This window comes from Candida albicans, chromosome 2 (assembly GCF_000182965.3).
Source record: "Candida albicans SC5314 chromosome 2, complete sequence".
In the NCBI taxonomy this organism is placed as follows: domain Eukaryota; kingdom Fungi; phylum Ascomycota; class Pichiomycetes; order Serinales; family Debaryomycetaceae; genus Candida; species Candida albicans.
In genome coordinates, this window is record NC_032090.1 from 1700271 (window position 1) to 1723304 (window position 23034).

Here is a 23034-nt window from a genome sequence, read left to right on the forward strand (position 1 = left end):
TATTAACCTAGCAATAGAAAAGTTAAAGCAATTACTAAGCATACAGTAGGTTTAGAAATCTTAATCCATAACAATGGAGCTGAATTTTCATCTTCTCCGCCAATGGAAATAACTTTAGGTGACCCTTTTGCTTCTTTTAATTTATTCAATTCTTTTTCGATTTCACCTAATCCATAATCCAAATTTTTCAATCTCAAAAATTCTAAATCTGATGAATTAAATCCTTGTTCTTCCACTAAATAATGAATAAATTCTTCAATATCTAATTCAATTTCATTTTTTTGAATATAATTTTTTGATGAATGTTTTTTACCAAATTCATTCTTACCTTCATCAGCAATCAATCTTACCCATCGTTTTAAATCTCGAGGATCACTGACTGTGTCATCATAATTCTTGATCCGAGATTGTAGTTGTTTATTTTCTTGTTTGAGTTTGGATTTGTCTCGTAATGACCCGGAAGATGACGAAGACGAAGATGACATGGTAGATACTTTTTGTTCTTTGAAAATTAAGAAATCTTTAATCCAAGATCGTCTTGAATGTACTACTGTAGGAGAAGAAGAAGAAAGTGATTTGAATGTAGCATCAGATTTATCATTACCCTCGTTGTTGCTACTTTCATCATCACTTGAATCACTTTTATTTTCTCCATTGTCACTATCGAAAGAATCACCATTTGTTGCAATTGATGTTTCCGATTCTTGGGTGGTGGTGGTCGTTGTTTCCAGAATAGCAATATCTTTTCTAAATCGTGATCTCAATCCATAATGAGGGTAATTTATCCGTCTAGGAATAAATGATTCTTTAATACTTTGTTGCTTTTCAGTGATTGGTATTTCTAGATTTTCTTGTAGTTCCGGTAAATATTTTTTAAATTTAGATTTGATGATTAGGCCAGGATTATCAATTTCTTCATTATTTATTGATATATCAAATGTATCACCCATTTGCAAACATAGTACAAATAACGTAAACCATATAACAAGTTTTGGAGTCATTGAATAAATTAGAAGTATTTTCATAGCTACTGTACATGGTTTGGTATCAAATGTTTGTGGTTTGCAAAAACGGAACTATTTTTTCGAGTTATAGATATGCTGCATATTTTGCAACCATACCACAAATATCAGCTATTATACAACTTTGAATTTGATGCCTATTTCCATCAATTTTGTTTCGAGTTTGCTATGTTTTGTTTATTTTCAAGACTGTGGTTGCCATCTATTTACTTATGCATCACAGGCACCAACAAACTTTCCGCAATATTGAAAGTGTTCATCAAGGAAACCCTTTTACTAGAATTTGATTCAGCTGTCGGACCAACAGACGTTGTTTTACAGGCATCGTATACCAAAAAAGACGTAGTTCTTACCGTTTCCAACATCACTCAATTCAAACATTTAGTTTTATAATGGAATGTTTGAAAAAAATTGTCAGAATTGGATACTGCATAATAAGAAAAAAAACACCAAAAAAAACTTTTAGACACTAAAAGTTTAAATATTTCAGGGGTAAAAAAAAGAGTCACCAAAATCAAATCCAGACACGAAAATTTCTATTGTTCTAGACTGAATGCTATACACGGTCTTTTTTTGCTTGCAATTGAAACTTGAAAATTGACGAAAAAAGATCCAATTGTTGTTTATGCATTACCAACGTCCACGACCTGTCTATATAGGTACTGTTTTATTGTTAAAACCATCACCAAAGTGATAATAAACTGAAAGTTGCAGTAATTGAGCATACCCATGATATTACAACATTTTAAGGTACCATATGGCGATAAAACAGAAAAGGTTACCAATTCTAGACACCCGTCAAAGTTTCACTGTTCTATACATAATGTCTCAGATATAGAACTCAACTTGGAATCGATGATGTGGCTGGCTGGTAGTTGTTTGATAGTCCAATGATTGTCGGTCTACCGTGACCAAAAAAGGGGTGAAATCATTGTGTAAATCAATGATTAACTTTGTTTCGGATATTTGCAAGCGCTACTGATAACCCCTGGCATTACAGCATCTAAGAATTAAACGTGGTACCCAGTGAAGTATTCTGAATAAGAGTTTCAAAAACCTGAGTGGTCGAGGAACAACATTGATAATGGAAAGTTCGGGATTACGGCAACTTGTCTAACTATCTGAACTTATTATTCTCCTGACTTAATTGAACAAGGGATTTTTTAGAAACGAGAGATTGTAATCAGAACAATAAAACTTAGATAATAATGCAAACAATTAGAATCAATTAGTTAGTTTCAATCTCATCATACTCTAATGAAGTTTAAAGCCCAAACGCTTTCCCAAACTAGTAGTTCAAGATTTGAAGTTTTTCCATAATTGACATAAAGCTAAACAAGAAATGCAAGGATTCGTCGTGTTGAAACTGTTTTTCATTTGATTTTGTGTTCAAGGGTTTTGAAAGATTGATTTGAAATTCTTCTTGATTGTTTTTTTTTTTTCCCTTAACTTTATTTCCAGTATCTATGAAGTTATTCTTGTTGGTAGTTGTATAACAATCTATTTGGGGTTGTATTGTTTGTTCCTAGTTTACGCGACGTTGGTTGTTTCAATTTTTTGTTTTGGTGGATGTTTAAGAGGTTGCACGTTGTAGACAATAATTACACACTAATTAAAAATAGTCCCAGCAATCTCGGATGTTTCAACTAATAATTCAGAAAACGAGTTAATACATATTCTATTATTTTTTATTTGTCAGTTCACTAGTATTCGTTTCTGGTTGGAATTATTTGATGTTGGCTGGTCGCCCACAAATAATAAATTCTTTTATTTATTTAGGTTTTTGTGTATTGAAAAAAATGTGGAATTTCATTATTGTCAAACCCTCTTTTTAACATATGTTCTGTTTTTCATACTGCAAGTTTAACCAGTACTGCTGTAAAATAAATGCATATTGTTAGAGGCGATTTTTTGGGGATTACCCGAAGTATCAACACAAAGTGGTTATAAGTTGTAGAAATGAAGGAGGATTCAAGAAATCAAAACTAAAAAAAATTTTGTTCAAACACATTTTGTTATTTTTCTTATATTTCATTTCTTCTCTTTTCTCTATTGACCAAACTGTTCTTTTTCAACTCTTACGTTAGTTATTTCTTATTCAGTTTACTATCAATAAGGCCAACCAAAGCCATACCTAGAACATTTCAATTCATAAATACATTTTAGTGCCAGAAAAAACGATTGACAACAAATAGAACGGAAAAAAGAAAACACGTTTAGAGACTGGTAAAATTTGACAACAACTACACACACAGCCTTTACAACCAACCAACCAACCCAATATACAAAGAAGATCTGTTTTTTAATTCAAAGATTCTTTTTTTGTTATTCCATTCAAGATTACGATACATCCCTACTTTTCTGTTACAACTGAATACAGTGTGGGTTATTCATTACACACTAGAGAATTAAACTACCTCAACACACTCGCTTCCTCGATTCTTTTCCCATTTAAATTGGTGGATATTTTCTTTTTGTTCAAAGCTTAAATAAGAACAAAAACGAGTATCTCGATTGAGAATTATTATAATCTTATCAAGAGTTCTTTGTTTTGAGATTTATAATTACACTTCACAAACCTAAAAACTATATCAACACACATACATATCTATATTTCGTGTCAATTGGGTCCCTGTTACATCCGTCAATTGCTCGGCAAATTTAACAATCAAAAGGGTACAACACAATAATTTTTTTTTGTTATCTGATTCCAATAAGTTTTTTAATTTAGCTATACAAGTCTAGCTTTCCATCTTAGTTGACAAGCTATTAATTTGGACAATAACTAATAGACTAGAGAATATTCAACTTAGTTATCTAAAACAATCAAATCAAAGTATATGTCAAATTGAATATTGCCAGTTGATTGATTGATTGTTTAATTTTTTTTTTATCATTAGGTACACTCCCGTTACTTCCCTTTCAAATTAAATCAAGCAACAAAAAATTTATTGATTATAATTTTCTTCTTTTCTTCTTTTCTATTTTTCTGTTCTCCCAAATTACTAAAACAAAGAGAAAGAAGGTTTGAGAGGGAGAGAGAGACAGAGCCCCCTTAAAGAAAAAAAAAAACAAATATTTCAAAAAAAATTTATTATTTCATTATTTCAATATTTTAATATTTTAATATTTTATTTTTAGCTCAACATCTAGAGAAGAAAGAGAGATAACCTTTAGAGTTAACTTTCCATTTCTATCAAGTCAATTTATTTAAATTCCACTTTCGTTTATACTTTTTTTTATTTTCCCCGTTTTTGTATTTTTTGATTCATTTATTATTCCACTTCCAGATATAAGATTGTTCTTTCAAAAAAAAAAATGACAGAGCATAGTTCACGAAGAAATTCTTTGACTTCAATGTCAACTACTGCATCATCGCAGAACAACATTTCCGTACATGATTTATCTACAGACAACCTAATTGCAGTGGATAGTAAATTTGTGAAAAAGCCAACAAAGAAATTTCCCAATAGTAATGGAATCTCACCAAAACTACTAAGTGATACAAGTTTTCGTAGTCCTCCTAGTGGCGGTAGTTCCTTTTATTCTAAAGAAGGAGTATATTATTTCCCTAATGGTGAAGTATTCAGACCAAGAACAACACCAGCAAAAAGAAATAGACCAAACAAGATACATACTGATTCTCCACCAACAAAGCCCGAAAATACTTTTTCACCAGTTGACACTATCGTACCGAGTAATTCCTTTGCAACAGATTCACCAACTCATAGTCCAGTACATTCCACCCATTCTTCATCCGCAAATAGTGCGTCTACTTTACCTAGTAATAGCGGGAAAACTTCAATACATTCAAATAATTCTTTGACGTCGCTACCCAAGTCAGCTTCCCTTCAGAATATTAAAGTGTTAAATAAACAGAATTTGGTGCTGACTATAAGAAGTAACAAAGGAGATATTGCAACCAATATTGTACTTGAAGATAGTACCACAAAGATGCCATATGAATCGTATCGAAATAGCAACAGCAGTTCTAGTTTGAAAAATAGTCACAAACTCCAATCTCAAAATATCACCAAAACCGAGCAATATTCCAACACATCCTCATTCTCATCTCAAACATCTAATGTATCCAATGTTTCCAATTTGTTAGCGGAAAATGCCGACAATTCCCATTCAAATGTTAATCGATCAGCTACAAATACTCCATCTACATCAATAAGTGACGACCACAATCGACTTTCCAATGAAATCAGAAACAGCTCTGGGTCATCTTGTGATGAGAGTAACAACAATCGTCCAGATTCCGCAACCGAAGATGCTGCCCTAACCACACTAAATGAGACTAGTGAGGAAACATTTAGGACAACTCCAGCCTCAACATTACGATCAGTTAGTGTGGGCCATTCGAATAATTCATCTTGGGATAATAGAAATGTATCTGATCTGCGTCGATTTGTACGCGATGAATCTGTATCGTCAAGTTCTCGAAGTGAGAGGAATGTACCAAGATCGAGAAATTTGCAACACTCATTGTCGAGTCCTCTCACAGTGGGCAATAATGATTCACCAAATTCAACAAATAATTCGTCTGCTGGTAATACTCCTTCCTTGTTATATGACAACACACCACCATTAGATGTGCTAAAGCAAAGAGAATTGAGCAACCGTTCTGGAAACAGTTCGCCAACCTCCTTGTATGGTAGCAGCAATTCGAATAGTATTTCTCAGTTGGGTGCACCAGTAAAGCCAACATTAAGAGATATATCTCGTTCGTCAGAAATGTCTAGTGAAGAAGAAATTTTCAAGACTCCAGTTAGTTCACCTGATCAAGAGCTGTTCAAAGAACCCAAAGATACACCAAAGTTAGCACCACCATCACCAACGTCGTTAAAGACTGCTACTCCAATTGTTACACCACCAAACAAGATCAATGCTTTCCGGCCGCCTCGAATTAGTGCTGGATCGATATTAGATTACAAGAGACTGAATACAGACACTAGTATCAGTACAAGCACTAACTCCAGTAGTAGTGGTGGGACTAGTAATCGAAAAAGTCAAATAAGTTTGTTACCAGAGCCAACAATAGATACCGAATCATTTGTTGAACAATATTTCCATGATTCATCGCCTGAACTGTACCAGTTGAGTGAAATCATTTCGAATTTAAATTCTACTCCAACCAAGACTCATCATCAGCAACAACAAGAACAATTAGACAAAGACCAAATTGAACAAGAACAAAAAGAATACTCACGATTAATCAATGAAAAACGTCAACTGTTGCGTTCTAGTAGTGCTGGAGCTCCTGTTAAGGAACATATTATCCAGGTTAGTGAAGATCAAGCAATAAAGTTTATTCCCTCACCAACAGATTCTATAACCTCCACACCAAGAAGTTCACGATACTATGATATAAGCTCCAGCACTTTCAACAAGTTTTTGAATGATAAACAAGTGGATATACCACCAAGAGGTGATGTCATGATTGTCAATAATAATAAAATCAGAAAGCATCATCGTAACGCCTCATCTACATCGTCAGCTGGTGATTTTTTTAATCCGCAAAAGAAGACACCAGTTAATGCATCTGCAGATCCAGCACCGCCCATAACACCAAAGAGAAGTCCTATACAAGAAGTAACGACACCTCAAATCACAGGTGATTCTCCGCCACCTCCACCACCAATTGAAAAGTCACCTGGAATGAGAGTGAAGGGGAGACCAAAGAAGAAAAGATCCAAGAAACACGGAGATAAAAAATCAGATACAGATGGTAAAGATGAATCGCATTCAAGTCTGAAACACAAACCTTCTGAAAAGGTTTCTGGTAATGCTATCGGCAAGAAGAAGGAAGTTGAAGAGTTCACTATTCCAATAGCGATTCAAACGCAACCTATAAAAGCTCCACCACCACCACTCTCATCAGCAACCAACCCTAATGTACCGGATCGTCGTGATGCACTGGGACATCTGACCAGTAATAAAAGTAGTGAAAATGAAAGAGATCCAAGTCCTACACGACTGGTTTTATATGATGCATCTGGTACTTTTGAAGAAGAATTGGCCAAACAATCTTTAAAATTAAAGGATATGAAAAACGAAGAACAATTTGAAGATCCTGTAACTCCAGAGAAAAAGCCGTCAAAGCCTGTTAGATCATTGTTATTGAATGAAGATGCTGACAAGAGTAAGAATTTAGGAAACAGTTCAAATAAATCAGAATCGAAGTTGAATGAATTACCCGCAAAGACATTGAAAAAGACGAAATCATTACCATCGGTGGTTTCCGATAAATCACAAGTTCCTGATATACTTGTTCCATCATCTGAAAAGTTGTCAGCACATAGTAGGTTTGAACCAACACGTAAACCACCTCCAATTGGGAAGAATGAACAAGACTTTTCCAACACAACGGTTGCAGATGAGTCTTTTGATCTGATTTCACATCCACCACCACCACAGCCAATGCAACCAAAACAACAATTTCACAAAAACCTGCCTAAATCCCATATCTATCAAAGTGGTACTAATGCAGCCATAGAGGGAAACCTTCCACTTAATCAACAAGATACTAAGAAAGGTGGTACTAATTTCAAATCATTTTTTAAGATGTTTAAACCTCAAATTCATGAAAAATCAATGGAAAAATCAGAATCAACCACTTCTTTGGCGTCTGCAGGATCCGCTGGATCGAGATTATTCAAGTTTAGAAGACAAAAGAAAGAGGATCAAGAAGATTTGCCAGTGATTGCTGAAAAACAGAAACCACAATTAGGTTTCAATAATGAGAATAGAGTTTCGGTATTGAGTGAAATAGCCCCTTCGATAAAATTGGGGTCATTACCTGATTTTGAACCTGAAGAAACTGGGTTATTTGAAGAATTGATGTTAACCTTTGATGAAAAATTTGAAAGTGAATTAACACCAACGTCACCACCAAATTTTATTCATAAAATTACTACTGGGTCAAGTAGTTTGAATGAACCATTTTTAAGAGATGATGAATTATCGATTGCCCAAATTCAAGATCAACAATTGAAAGATGATGCTGATGGAGAATCGGGTCCATCTATGTCTAGTGGTGATGAAAATGATGAAACTGAAAATATGTATTTTATTCAAAGTGAAGCACGTTGGGCTACAATGGATGAAGGTGCATTGAATGCATATATTGATAAAAGTCTGGAGGCTACTCTTGATGCGAAAACTAGTAGAGAATTGGAAAAATTTAGAGATCAAATGGCAGCAGCAGCAGCAGCGAGTGCAGGTCCAGGTGCACCTACTATCACTACTACTGATGCTGGTCCGGCTGTTGGCTTTGGTGATGCTAGAACTGCTGGTGCTTCTGCTAATACTACTAGTCCTGTACCCATCACCGAACATAATGAAAAAGTTTCTACTCCAGTTATTACTGCTACTCCTTTAATTGCACCACTGCTTGTTGGAACATCTAAAAATATTAGAATGCTGGCTGATGAAAAATTTGACCCAGTTGTTGATGGTTCTGAAACAAGCAGTACTCGAGATGGAGTCAAAAAATCAATGGTTATCGATAGTCAAGAATTACAATATATTTTCAATAATCTTACTGATGATGAAAAGAAAAATTTACCACCTCATTTGAAATATATTCGACAATTTAAAGATTATCCTAAAATTGAAGTTGATATGAAAAAATTTGAAGATTTATCAGAAGTTAAATTATTTGTTGATGAATCAATGAGCAAGAGATCGATTTTGAAAAGACGTAAGAGGATGGGTGGTGGTGGCGGTGGATTCACTGCTACTATGAAACAAACTATGATTGGAGGAGGAGGAGGTAGTTCTGGCTCATCATCCAATTCTAAACGTGTTGTTTTCACCAATAAGATATCTATTAATGAAACGTTTGCCAGTGATATGTATAAGAGATATAATAAAGCCGTTACCCAATATTCTTTGAGTGATCCAAAAGAGATTAATAAGATCAAGAATGAATTGAATTATTATAAATGTAATGAAATGTTGGTTCATGAAAGTTCTCAAAATAATACACATTTCTTTTACTAAGGAAGGTTGACTTATCAAACTACACCCAGACAATCAAAATTTCCCATAAACTGTATAATTATTTAGATAGATTTTCCTGTATTTTTTTTTATTTATTTAGTTCATTTAGTTAATTCTAATCATTTTATTTTGTTTTATTGATAAATACATTGTTTATTCTATGTTGTAGTATTGTAAATTTTCTACATATATATGTATAAATGTATTAACTTCCACGATAAGTAGTATAACTATAATTACTTAACAATAAAGGAATATGATAATGATTATCTGGTGGATTATCAATAATAAATGAAATTTCAACAAATGGGAAAAATGTTCTACCACCGTCACCACCACTAGTCGATCCTTGTTGATTTTGAGCTAACAGTAAGAAATATTTCCCAGTTAAAAATTTAGCTTTATATATGCCTGGTTTTAAATTATTCCATGATTGATGATTATTCTTGCTACTATTTTTAGTGATTCCTAGATTTTGGAAATCTCCATTTGGATTAATTATCCATTGTTTAATACGTCCATCATTATCAGTCTTTGCCATTGCAAAATGTTTACCATTGGTTGTAGTTGTGTCTTCAGATATTGAAGATAATAAAGGATCATTAGATATATGAAACAATTGAACAATGACACCAGAAGCTGGTGTTCCTAATGTGGTATCTAATATATGACAAGTAATTGGATCAACAGACATTATGGAAAAAAAAAAAGGATATGTATGTTTTCAAGGTGCTATTATGTTAACTGGTGAATATATGGTTTGCCTTGTAGTTGGCTATAAAAATGATAATACTGAAAGAAAGAATTGAAAGAAGTATTGCTGATATTTTTTTCTATATATATGGTGGATTCAATTTAGTTTTATATAGTTTGATAAGATATTTCTCTCCCACCGCAGATAACCGAAGATCAAAATTGCTCTCTCCGCAAAATCACCAATTACAAATAAACCCACACAAATGGTAATAAATATACTATATAAATAAATAAATAAATAAGGTAAACATAAAGGTTCTATAATAATTATCCTATATATTTCCATGATATGTTTTTTGTATCATATTTCCATAAACGATCTTGTTTTAAAACCATTGTCAAAATGTAATCAATAATTCCATTAATTATTTTATAATTAATCCCACCAAATATTAATTTTTCTTGTCTTAATAATTCTATATAATCCATTACATTCAATTCATGGTTCAGTTGTTTTTCAGTATCACTTAAATTATGTAAGATTTGTATCAAACTATAAAATAAATTTTGTAAATTTTTCAGTTTAACCAGTTGGGTTTGACTAACGGTGATTAATTCATAATCAAATTGTAAAACACGACGAATACGATGGAAAATTATTGATTTATATTCGTCAAATGAAGTCAAATTTTTAAAATTTGGAATTTGTTGTAAAGTACTCAATTGAATTGTTGTTAAATTGGTTAATAATTGTGAAATATAATTATGACGATATATTTCCACAAGTTTGAATTTGGTGAAATTTTTATTGATAATGAATTTTATAATTTCCAAAGTTACTTGAAATTCTGTCACTACTTTAACAGGATTATCATTCACCGCTAAAATTATAATATCATCATCATCATCGTGGTTGTCGTCGTCATCCATCTTCAGAGTGACATCTTTCTTGTTTGATATATTTTCTAATTGATTGAATAAACCCAGTGATGTGCCATTGATGGCTGTATCGCTAGTAAGAGGGGTGGCTTGTCGTGATGTCAGTGATGAACGTGGAATCTGGGGTAAATTCGGCTGCTGCTGCTGCTGCTGCTGTTGTTGTTGTTGTTGTTGTTGCACTACCGCTGAATCATCCTTTAATTCTTCAAACCCGCTTTCCTGTGGCCAATCATCATTATCAATAGAATCAACTACTGTCTTATCACTTGATTTACGTACAGCATCAACTAATAAACTATCTTCAAATGCTAATTCTTCTGGTTGTATTTCATTAATTGGCGAGGGCGATGAAATAACCAAGTTCTGACGATTATTCCGTTTCCGTAATTCTGCTTCCGTGAATCTATAAGTTAAAGGCTGCTGTTGACAATCTTTATTTCTTTGTGGTGAAGGAATAAATACCCATGGTTCCAATAAATTCAGATTACGAAATTCCAATGTTTTCTTCCAATTTTCCATTTCAATATGGAATTCATTACCATTATGACTTAATACTGTAAATTTTTCAACATCGATTTCTCGTTGTAGTAAGTTATCATTGTTATAGTTGTTGTAGTTGTTATATCTATTATAATAAATATATTTATTATTTATGATCCCTTCAATTTCAACAATTTTCCCACGATTGGACATATTTAATCTACATCCTTGAGATCTAAATTTCGATTGGTTTAAATTAACAATTATTCTTGAACTTGATCCAACGAAATCATCAATTGTTAAAAACACATCATTAATACCTTGTCCACTACCAGATTTCGTTCTAGTATTAGTGCTAGTATTATAATTATCATTTGATTTATATTTTTCATTAATGATTTTCCCAACTATTCGAACTTTATTCACGGGGTAATTATTAATTAATACTATTTGAGTTAAATTTTCGGCAATTTGATAATAAATTTGAAATAAATTTGGTGATGAATTAATATCATTTATAAATAATGGAATTAATTTATCTAAAGTTGGTGATTGATGAAATAATTCAATCACATAATAATTTTTAGTTGATGTTCTTAAACATATATGATTTTCTCCTGGACCCCAATCAATTTTAGTTCTAGGATAAAGTAAACGATTTGATCTATCCATAGTAGTATCATTATTCTTATAATATTTATTCTATAAGGAGAGGAGAGGTAATAAAATGGATATTAATCACTAGCTGATGATATACTTGCTTATCCAGTAGTTAATAATATTATTGTACAATCTTGTTATAGAGTTATCAGACGTGTTGATGTTTGTTTATTTGGCATTTGATATGATTTAATTCTTTACACTTTATTTATTAGACGCATTCACACGACTCACTGTATTGTCAAAGTCGTGTACAGAGACAAAGAGAGAGAAAGAGAAAAAAAATTATTGCCATACAAAATCATCTACCTCTTCTCTCCACCATCTCATCTCATCGCTAGTAGTATTCTTTTCCATTTAATACAAAGACTATACATAACTGGTTCAAAAATGGTGTTATTTGAAGTTAAAGGATGGGATTTGAAAAATAATAATAAAATCAAAGTAGGTGGATTACCTGAAAAAAAGAATAAAAACAAGAATAAGAATAAGAACAAAAGAGAACCGAAACAAATTGATAATGGTTCAAATATAACAAATAATGAAACCAATGCAAAACCATCGAAATCTGATAAAGATAATTCAAATCCAAAAAAGGATAAAAAGAGAAAACATGAAAATGAAGAACAACAGCCAGCCGAAGATCAACATAAACTGTCTAACAAACAATCAAAGAAGCAAAAGAAAACCAATCGGACGGACTCAAATGAAATAAAGAATCAATCTAGTGACCAATCATTAACAAATTCATTTATATCATCAAATAAAAAATTGACTCCATTACAACAAAAAATGATGGCCAAATTATCTGGATCAAGATTCCGTTGGATAAATGAACAATTATATACTATAAGTTCAGAAGAAGCATTAAAATTAGTTAAAGATACTCCATCATTATTTGATGAATATCATCAAGGTTTTAATCAACAAGTTGCTTCATGGCCAGAAAATCCTGTTGATGTATTTGTTGATCAAATTAAAACTAGAGGTAAAAATAGACCTGTTAATGCACCTGGAGGATTACCTGGTTTACAAAATAAACAAGTTGTTATTGCTGATATGGGATGTGGAGAAGCACAATTGAGCCTTGATGTTACTAATTTTGTTAATAATTATAATAAACCCCAGAAAAAGAATAAGAAATATTTCAAAGGGTTGGATATTAAAGTTCATAGTTTTGATTTAAAAAAACAAAATGATAGAATTACAGTTGCTGATATTAAAAATGTTCCATTACCTGATGAATCATGTTCTATAGTTATATTTTGTTTATCATTAATGGGTACTAATTTCTTAGATTTTATTAAAGAAGCATGGAGAATTTTAATACCTAGAGGGGAAATATGGATAGCAGAAATTAAATCACGATTTAGTGAAAGTGGTGAAGTCAAAAATCAAAATGAAGAATTAATTGGTGAAGAATTTGTTAATTCTTTGAAAGCATTTGGATTATTTCATAAACTGACCGATAATTCTAATAAAATGTTTACTAGATTTGAATTTTTTAAACCACCACCAGATATTTTACGTGAACGTCAATTGAAATTGGAGAAAAAGAAAAAGAAATTTATTGAAGAAGATGATGATAGAACTGATATTGAAAAATTGGAAAGTAAAAGATCGGAAAAAGCTGAAGGAGAATGGTTATTAAAACCTTGTATATATAAAAGGAGGTAACCTGGGTAGGTGATTTTTCACAATGATGATTTTATTTATAGATAGAAGGAAATGGATATCAACGTAGTCTTTTATATGTTAGGATCAACTGTAGGCGATTTATTAGTTCTTTCTTTTCAATTAAGATTTCACATAAAGTAGTAAATAGTATATCAATTCTGTGGCACACCAACAAATCAGAGCATACAACTGTAGTATCTAGTATCCTAGATTCAAAAAGTGTTAAGACAATATATAATAGACTATTTGGTAATCTCTTGTACTAGACAGAAAGGGGTGAAGAATAAATCGGCAATAATACTAGTTGGCTACTGCAAATCATTTCATAATAATATATGACAATTTTTTTTTGAAAAAGCAAGGATCAACAACATTCAAATCCGATCTACAACCATATTTATTATGAAAGTGTGATTTACAACCAATTATACTTATCTGTCAGAATTGATCATGCATGTAAAATTGTTTATTTTAATACTGGCTTATATGATCCAGTAAATTAATGTACATAGCCAACTTTCTTGGTGTATATAAAGAAAAATAATTTCTGTACCAAGAATTTATCCAATCATAATAATTATCAACACCCACCAGCTTCTATATTATATATATATATATGTGTGTATTTTCATTAAGATTGCTATTTTTCAATTACATCATTCACAAATATATAATATTCATATCATTGCTCAACTCCTCTTTTGTTTCATTTCTTTGTTGAAATCATCTGACAAAAATGATTAACACTTAATGATGGATTTGCCAAATTATAATGACATGATGGTATTTTGCAATTGATACAAAACAATGACATAAACATATAGGTTAGTACAAAAAAGTAACAATCAACAATAGAAAAGATTCAATTGAAGTTGGTTAAACAAAGAAAGTTAAAGTTGTACTATATTTGGATAATCAACCAGCTCGTGGAACGAATTTAACAATACAAATTTTGGACTTTCATCTTAAAAAAAAGAAAAAATAGAAAGAAAAAAAAAAACGATTATTTTAGTAACAAATATACTAAAAAGAACTGTTCATGTTAATCTTTTTTTTTAATTTTGAAGTATTTTTTTAGTAATCTGTTGATGTGTTCTATACCAATCAATCAATCTATTGGTGGTATATCATTAATTTTACCAGCCTTCTTTTTTGTTTAAACCAGTGGATGGATGGGTGGGTGGGTGCTTGCTTGCATTTTTCGCAATCTTAAAGAAGAAAAATACAAATTGTGTGTGTTTCTTTTTTTCTTTTGCGGTCAAATAGAAAATAAAATATGCCTTTCTTTACCACACAGAATAATAGTAGAACAGACATAACAATATCCTTGTACTTGAACACATATTTACAATACAATTGATTATTCTATCAGTTGATACTTTTGTTGAAAGAATGATAGAAAGATTTAACACACAAACACACAATGAAAAGAGAGAAATCTCACTTTATTGTACGTGTACAAGTGATCAAAAACTAATAAAAGTGGCGTGCAAATTGACCTGAAAAAAGAAAGAATTTATTTTACTGTCTTCTCAATTGGGTAGCATCAACCAGCGATTTATCTTCTACTACTTCTACTACTTCTACTTCAATTTCTTTTTACACCCACAAATCTTTTTCAATCAGAATTGTAAATCCTTTAATGCAGATGATTGATATATATATATATATATATATAGATTAGAAAAGGAATGTAAATCTTAATATTTGATTTCAGATTTCAGATTTCAGATTTTGATTTCCTTTCCTTCCCTCCATATTTTCTTATCAAAAGAGATCACCCCCTACAGACTATATATATCCAACTTTTCCCTCAATTCATTCATTTTGATAATTTCCTCCTTTACAACTATTTTGAAAAAAAAAATTTCATTAACGATAGAATTTACATTCATTGATAAGTTCTATTATATTTTATTTTGCCATCCTACTTCTCCTCCCCCCCTTCTCCCTTGAATAATAGTGATAAGTTTATCCACAAAATTTAATTAACAACCAAAATCATAAATTATATAATTTGGCAACCAAAGATCTTATTTAAAAAAATTTATATAAAGACTGATCAAAATTATCTCATTTCTATTCAAAGATTGTTTTAATTTTGCTACACATATAGTATTAATATTATTTTGCCACCAATTTTTTATACACACACATACACCTCATACCAAGTAAACGCGCTGCCAAATTCACACCACACAATGACTGATTATTACGAACCAACATTTTTATTTAGACAGAATGCTATTAAACGATTCAGTCCTTCATTATCACCAATATCTAGTGTTGAAAGTTTATCTTTAGTTGATTCCAACTCCATTAGCAACAACGGTACTACTACTACTACTACTACTACTACATCAAGCATATATCAAAATGCTTCCAATTCTTCATGGTTACTAAATCCTTATAATGTTAAAGATACTGCAATTTTGAATCAATCATGTTGTTTAAATCGTACTAATGTTAAATCCAATTATTGGAAAATTCCTGATGAATCAATGAATTTAACATCAATGTCAATTAATAAAAATCAAGGTGGGAATCCTATATTAGCTATATCATCAGGTAAATCAGAATCAAATCTATTTATTTATGAATTGAATTTATTTAATAATCATTTAATTCATCATCATACTATTAGTTTACCTAATATACATGCTATGAAATGGATCAATAATACTCGATATTTGGTTACTGGTAATAATAAAGGGTATGCTCATTTAGTTTCAACCCCAAAATTAGCCACTCATGATGTTTTCAATACTAATAGTAATGGCGACTTCGATTACAATGATGATGATGAGGATGATAACAATTCAGCAGAAATCTGTAAACGATTCAATCATAGGAAACATTTAAAACAAAATCAATTGGAAAATACAATTTCTACACCAATAAAACATTTAAATTTTTTGAATAATCATGAAAATTTATTATCAATATATAATGATTATTTATTTTATTGGGATATTAAAGGTTGTCATCAACAAACTAGACCTTCACCAATTTCAATTTCAACCGTTTCTGGTATTAAAAATTTTGATGTCCCAGAAAAAAACCATAGCAGTACTAATACTAGTAGTGCCAATACCGTCGCTATTTGTGGATTATTTGGTGTTTCATTATTTGATTTAAGAGATTGTCAATTCAATATTCCAAATTATAATACTGCACAAATCCATGACAAGACTCAATCATCATATCGTAAATTATCGGCTAATATAGTTAAATGGAATCCTATGAATACAAACATATTAGCCGCAGGACATGGTGATGGAGTTATTCGATTATGGGATATTAGAAAACAAGATTCTTATATTGCTGAATTGTATGGTCATAACAATTACAGTATTACTACTAGTATGGAATGGAATAATAATGATTTATTTACTGGTAGTAAAGATGGTAATATAATTCATTGGGATTTATCAAATATATCCAAAGATTCTCAATGGGAAGAAAATGATAATACCAAGTTACCAATATCTTGTGGATTAAAAGAAGGTTTTAATAGTATTGAATTTAATGGTAAAGCAAATAAATTAGAAACTAAATTGGATCAATATCAATGTGGAACTATATTACCTGCTTCTAATTCATCAATTGTTGCCATGTGTTCTACAACCACAACAACAAGTAGTAACGATCATGATGATGAAGAAATCAAAATATTATCAATTGATAGTTCTTCATTTCTTGGTGTGCATAATAAAGTATCAGAATCTATTAATGTTAATATCAACACTAATAAATTATATTATACTGAAGAAGATATTCAATTATTATTACAAAGTCAACTTAATAACAATAATATTACTTCTAGTTCTGCTACTGGTTCAAATGATACTTTAATTTCTTTTGGTAATAATGTATCTCAAGATAGTTTAGTGAAACCATTAACCATTTCAAGAAAACCAACCACCACCATTAAGAATAATAATAATAATACTACTACTAGACCAACTAATACCCATACCCATAGTGCTTCTATTGATGAGAGTATAGTGTCTGTGCATAATGTTTCTAATGACACTTTGGTCAACAGTCCAACTAGATTCAATATTTGTGAAAGTGAAGATGAATTTACATTCAATTATGTCAAGAATAACACCAATAACGAAGATCAACGTCAAAGTGATAATAGAAATTCATCTTTTTCAAGTGTTTCTTCACAACAAACTCAATTAAACAATTCAGTCGAATCATTATCTACAGTTGTGACTGATGTTGAAAATGAAGTTAATCATCAGGAACATAAATATATGTCGTTATTATTACCAGTCAAAGATACCTCCACTACCACCACCACCACCAAGGATAACAACACAAATTCAGATCAAGCTGTTACTAATACTCCTATAATTTCAATCTAAGATAAATATTTAAGTACTTTTTCTTCTGTTTTTTTTTTTTGGAATTCTACTATAAAGATGTTAACTATAACACTTCTTATAATGTAATAATGATAATATACAAATGATTATATAATGATAAATACTATACGCTACTTGATATTGTATAGAGTTAAAAATGCTGTTGGTTACTTTTGTGCAATAACACACGACTAGTGCAATTTTTAGCCTAGATTAATCTTTAGTGACTTTTTCTTCTTCTTCTTCTTCTTTGTGGAAATACCTTTAAATGTCATCGGATTTACTTAAAATAAAGATTCTCTATAAATATATAATTCCATTCTTTAAATTAAGCGAAGGCAAAAAAAAAATAAATAATTAGTAAGAAAATAGTAAAATAGTAAAATACTACAACTGTCTTGAAAGATGAGTTTTTCAGTTTAATCGGTTTTTTTTTTTTTCTATTTTAGGTCATGCGACCAAGAGATGAACTAAGCCTTCCGACACTGGAGTAAAAGTGATCAACTTAGCGGCATAATCTCGGCCACCACCACGATATGTTTGTGCCAGCCCACGGCCACAACGGTCCGAAGAAAAAAAAAAAGAAACAGAAACAGAATTCTAGATTCAATAGTTTGACAGATGCAATTAGATTGGTATATAGAGAAGATTGGCAATACAAGGCAATTACAAATTAAAAGCTCCTATATATTTGAATAATTGGACTATATGAATGGATATTGGATTTTAATAACCATATCTTGTAGTGTTCAACCGTTAAAGTTACTCTTCTAACCAAGTTCCCATCATCTTAATTTTTTAGCCTTTGAGTTATAACCCAATTTCTACACTGTTGATTTAGCCAACTTATTTTGACAACATCTATCTAGGCTGTTTCGGTTGTAATTAGAATATGATTGATTGACTAACAATAATTACAAATTATTCAATAGAAAATGCATTTCTATTTCCAGTTTATAATGGTTTTATATTTTTTTCCTGCTGTCATATTCTCAGTTGAGTTGAGTTGAGGTTCAACATTCATTTGTCACTCACTCACTCACTCCCCTTCTTCCCTTTTTTTTTTACTCTCTCTCTCTCTCTTTCTCACTGTTTGTTAGAAAAATTAATTTGCTTTTTTATACCATTCAATTTCTTCCATTTGTTCAACCTTCCCATCAATCGAAGAAAACTCTGTGTTGTATAAATTATGGCTCCTAATATATCTACATCAAGGAGCAACAACAACACTACCACCATCAACGTTAAAGTTGTTGCTGCTGAATCATTATATAAACGAGATGTATTCCGTCAACCAGATCCATTTGCCGTGTTGACAGTTGATGGATCTCAAACTAAAACTACCATCACTGCTAAAAAAACATTAAATCCTTATTGGAATGAAACTTTCAATTTCCAAGCTAAAGAAGATTCTATATTAGTTATACAAGTATTTGATCAAAAAAAATTTAAAAAGAAAGATCAAGGATTTCTTGGTGTTATTAATGTTAGAATTGGTGATGTTATTGATTTGTCTTTAAATAGTTCGGAAGAAACTATAACTAGAGATTTGAAAAAATCTAATGAAAATTTAGCGGTATCGGGGAAAATCATTGTTGTGATATCTCATAATAGAAATTCCAATGGAGGAGGGGTAACCACAGCCACTACTAGAGGTACTGGTGCTTCATCATCCAATAATATTGCTACAATTACTAGCGGTGTTAATAATTTACGCATAGGTTCAGCTACTACTACTGCAAACTCAACAGCACAAGCATCTTCTGATGCAACTGTTGGTGCTAATGGATCAGGTCCAACATCTTCATTGCCTCCAATAGGACAAGGACACCCAGAAACTGCGGCAACCCCAGGAGGAGCAGCTGGAGCAGCTGGAGCAGCATCTAGACAATATTCATCTTTTGAAGATCAATATGGTAGATTACCACCTGGTTGGGAACGTAGAACTGATAATTTTGGTAGAACTTATTATGTTGATCACAATTCTAGAACTACAACTTGGCAACGTCCAGCTTTACATCAATCAGAAACTGAAAGAGGCCAACAAAGACAATCAGAAACTGAAGCAGAAAGAAGACAACATCGGGGTAGAACATTACCTGGTGAAGGATCGGTTTCACCTTTACCAACAGGATCGGGTAATTCCATTACTAGTGGTAATGTCACGGTAAATGCATCAGGTGCGAATACACCAGTCAACCCTGCAGCTGCAGTTTCAATGGCAGCTTCCGGTGCCACTACTAGTGGATTAGGAGAATTACCATCGGGTTGGGAACAAAGATTTACTACTGAAGGACGTCCGTATTTTGTTGATCATAATACTAGAACAACAACTTGGGTTGATCCAAGACGACAACAATATATTAGAACATTTGGTCCTAATACCACTATTCAACAACAACCAGTGAGTCAATTGGGTCCGTTACCTTCAGGTTGGGAAATGAGATTAACCAATACTGCTCGAGTATATTTTGTTGATCATAATACCAAGACCACTACATGGGATGATCCAAGATTACCATCATCATTGGATCAAAATGTCCCACAATATAAACGTGATTTCAGAAGAAAAGTCATTTATTTCCGTTCACAACCAGCATTAAGAATATTACCGGGACAATGTCATATTAAAGTAAGAAGAGATCATATATTTGAAGATTCATATCAAGAAATTATGAGACAAACCCCTGAAGATTTGAAGAAGAGATTAATGATTAAATTTGATGGCGAAGAAGGGTTAGATTATGGTGGTGTTTCTCGTGAATTCTTTTTCTTATTATCTCATGATATGTTTAATCCGTTTTATTGTTTATTTGAATATTCATCTCATGATAATTATACATTACAAATCAATCCTAATTCCGGTATTAATCCTGAACATTTGAATTATTTCAAATTTATTGGTCGTGTTGTTGGATTAGGGGTATTCCATAGAAGATTCTTGGATGCTTTTTTTGTTGGAGCATTATATAAAATGATGTTACATAAAAAAGTTGTGCTACAAGATATGGAAGGGGTTGATGCTGAATTCTATCGATCATTAAAATGGATTTTAGATAATGATATAACTGGTATATTAGATTTGACGTTTAGTGCTGAAGAAGAAAGTTTTGGAGAAATTGTTGAAGTTGATTTAAAACCTGGTGGTAGAGATATTGAAGTGACTGAAGAAAATAAACATGAATATGTTGAATTAATAACTGAATGGAGAATAAGTAAACGAGTGGAAGAACAATTCAAAGCATTTATTGATGGGTTCAATGAATTAATACCTCAAGAATTGGTTAATGTATTTGATGAACGTGAATTAGAATTATTAATTGGTGGATTAGCGGAAATTGATTGTGAAGATTGGAAAAAACATACTGATTATCGTGGTTATCAAGAAAATGATCAAGTTATTCAATGGTTTTGGAAATGTATTAATGAATGGGATTCAGAACAAAAGGCAAGATTATTACAATTTACAACGGGGACTTCCCGTATACCAGTTAATGGTTTCAAAGATTTACAAGGTAGTGATGGACCAAGAAGATTTACTATTGAAAAAGCTGGTGAAGCTAATCAATTGCCCAAATCTCATACATGTTTCAATAGAGTTGATTTACCACCTTATACTGATTATGAAAGTTTGAAACAAAAATTAACATTGGCAGTTGAAGAAACAGTTGGATTTGGACAAGAATAGAAGAATAGAAGTATTTGCTTTAATCATATTACTAATACTAATGGGTATTTCCCCTTTCCCTTTCATATATACATACATACATACACATATTTCATTTTTCATTTTTCACTTTATCTTAGTTTTGTTTGATTTTTTTTTTTTTACTTTCTTTCTTTCTGGTTATACATTTATATTTATATATACATACATACATATACTTATATTTGTTTGTTATTTTTGTCATAACTATATGTGTTGTATTAGTTATTATTAGTAGATTTGAAGAGTTGACGTTGGCTTCTTGCCAAGAATACACAAATAAAATACCCGGTGTGAGGAAAAACACATTATTTGTAAGTAAATATCGGGTTTCTATTTTCAATCCAGAACCAATGTAATTTATTAATAGCCGTTTACAATAAGTGTGTCTAAGGTTTAATACTTACCTTTCATATGTTGGATATAGATATGTGTCTGTGTTGCTACCAGCTGGATAGTAATAGTTGTTGTTGTATTTCGTTCCTGTCTTATATAACCCCGCGCAGGTTGACTACAATACACAATTGAAGCGATAAGAAAGATTAACATCAATTTGATTATCCTCGGATAGAATATGATCTTTTTTTCAATCTTAACTCCATAAAAAGAAGAGTTGTCAATATATATAAATACCCAATAATATCCTATCCAACTCAAATCACCACTGCTAGTATCATTAGCAATGACAGTACTTCCATTAATAGATTCTTCCTCTGTCTCTGCTTCTTCATCTTCGTCTTCATTTGAATCACAATTAAATTCTCATCCCCAATATATCAATATTATTAATCAATATCAAAATTTCATTAAAACTAATAATGAAACTTCAAAAATCATTGAAAGAATCATGCCAAATTTAACTGGTGAAACACTTAAAGGTGATGATAAAATCAATCTTCGTACCAAAACTTTATATTTCATTAATGATGAATATTTACTTCATCATCAAGAAATCCCACCAGGTAATAGTAGTAGTACTAGTAGTAATGGCTCTAATTATTCGGTGACATTTTTCCATTTAGGTCATAAATTAACTGGACATAAAGGGATAATTCATGGTGGATTATTAGCTACTTTATTAGATGAATTAACTTGTCGATTAGCTTTTCTTAATTTTGAAAATCAACGAGGCGTAACGGCAAATTTAAATATTGATTATAAACAACCTACTATAGCTAATCAATTTATAATGATAAAATGTATTGTGTTGGAGAAATCAGGTCGGAAATGTTGGGTTAAAGGTGAAGTCTATAAATTGAACAACCAACACCAAGAAGAGGGAGAGGGAGAGGGAGATGAAGTTGATGATGATTATGATTTGATTATTGATAAGCCAGAGAATTTATTGACTAGTTGTAAAGTGTTAGTGATTGAACCTAAGTGGGTTGATAAGTTGACATAGTGAGGGGAGGGGCACTGGTGTTTATTATGGATATTGCTAGTTCTATATTACTGAAATATAGGTAGG

General features: G+C 31.4%; 8 protein-coding genes across 8 annotated transcripts; 5 read left to right on the forward strand and 3 right to left on the reverse strand. All coding sequences in view use genetic code 12, as the record gives it.

Moving 5' to 3' along the window:
* Positions 1 to 2: 2 nt before the first annotated feature.
* Positions 3 to 1025, reverse strand: PGA46 (Pga46p; the record flags this gene model as incomplete). Its single annotated transcript, XM_709386.2, has 1 exon — positions 3 to 1025. One exon carries the CDS (start codon positions 1023 to 1025, stop codon positions 3 to 5), a length of 1023 nt encoding a protein of 340 aa, XP_714479.2.
* Positions 1026 to 4340: 3315 nt separating this feature from the next.
* CAALFM_C208450WA (uncharacterized protein) lies at positions 4341 to 9032 on the forward strand (the record flags this gene model as incomplete). Its single annotated transcript, XM_709384.2, has 1 exon — positions 4341 to 9032. The coding sequence occupies one exon, from the start codon at positions 4341 to 4343 to the stop codon at positions 9030 to 9032; it is 4692 nt and encodes a 1563-aa protein (XP_714477.2).
* A 205-nt stretch (positions 9033 to 9237) lies between these two features.
* Positions 9238 to 9726, reverse strand: CAALFM_C208460CA (uncharacterized protein; the record flags this gene model as incomplete). Its single annotated transcript, XM_709382.1, has 1 exon — positions 9238 to 9726. One exon carries the CDS (start codon positions 9724 to 9726, stop codon positions 9238 to 9240), a length of 489 nt encoding a protein of 162 aa, XP_714475.1.
* Positions 9727 to 10055: 329 nt separating this feature from the next.
* Positions 10056 to 11819, reverse strand: STN1 (Stn1p; the record flags this gene model as incomplete). The annotated part of the gene is made up of 1 exon (XM_709380.2): positions 10056 to 11819. One exon carries the CDS (start codon positions 11817 to 11819, stop codon positions 10056 to 10058), a length of 1764 nt encoding a protein of 587 aa, XP_714473.2.
* Positions 11820 to 12197: 378 nt separating this feature from the next.
* RRP8 (25S rRNA (adenine645-N1)-methyltransferase) lies at positions 12198 to 13484 on the forward strand (the record flags this gene model as incomplete). The annotated part of the gene is made up of 1 exon (XM_709379.2): positions 12198 to 13484. One exon carries the CDS (start codon positions 12198 to 12200, stop codon positions 13482 to 13484), a length of 1287 nt encoding a protein of 428 aa, XP_714472.2.
* Positions 13485 to 15685: 2201 nt separating this feature from the next.
* DSE1 (Dse1p) lies at positions 15686 to 17860 on the forward strand (the record flags this gene model as incomplete). Its single annotated transcript, XM_709378.1, has 1 exon — positions 15686 to 17860. One exon carries the CDS (start codon positions 15686 to 15688, stop codon positions 17858 to 17860), a length of 2175 nt encoding a protein of 724 aa, XP_714471.1.
* Positions 17861 to 19049: 1189 nt separating this feature from the next.
* On the forward strand, positions 19050 to 21548 carry RSP5 (NEDD4 family E3 ubiquitin-protein ligase; the record flags this gene model as incomplete). Its single annotated transcript, XM_709377.2, has 1 exon — positions 19050 to 21548. One exon carries the CDS (start codon positions 19050 to 19052, stop codon positions 21546 to 21548), a length of 2499 nt encoding a protein of 832 aa, XP_714470.1.
* A 700-nt stretch (positions 21549 to 22248) lies between these two features.
* Positions 22249 to 22968, forward strand: CAALFM_C208510WA (uncharacterized protein; the record flags this gene model as incomplete). Its single annotated transcript, XM_709376.2, has 1 exon — positions 22249 to 22968. The coding sequence occupies one exon, from the start codon at positions 22249 to 22251 to the stop codon at positions 22966 to 22968; it is 720 nt and encodes a 239-aa protein (XP_714469.2).
* Positions 22969 to 23034: the final 66 nt, after the last annotated feature.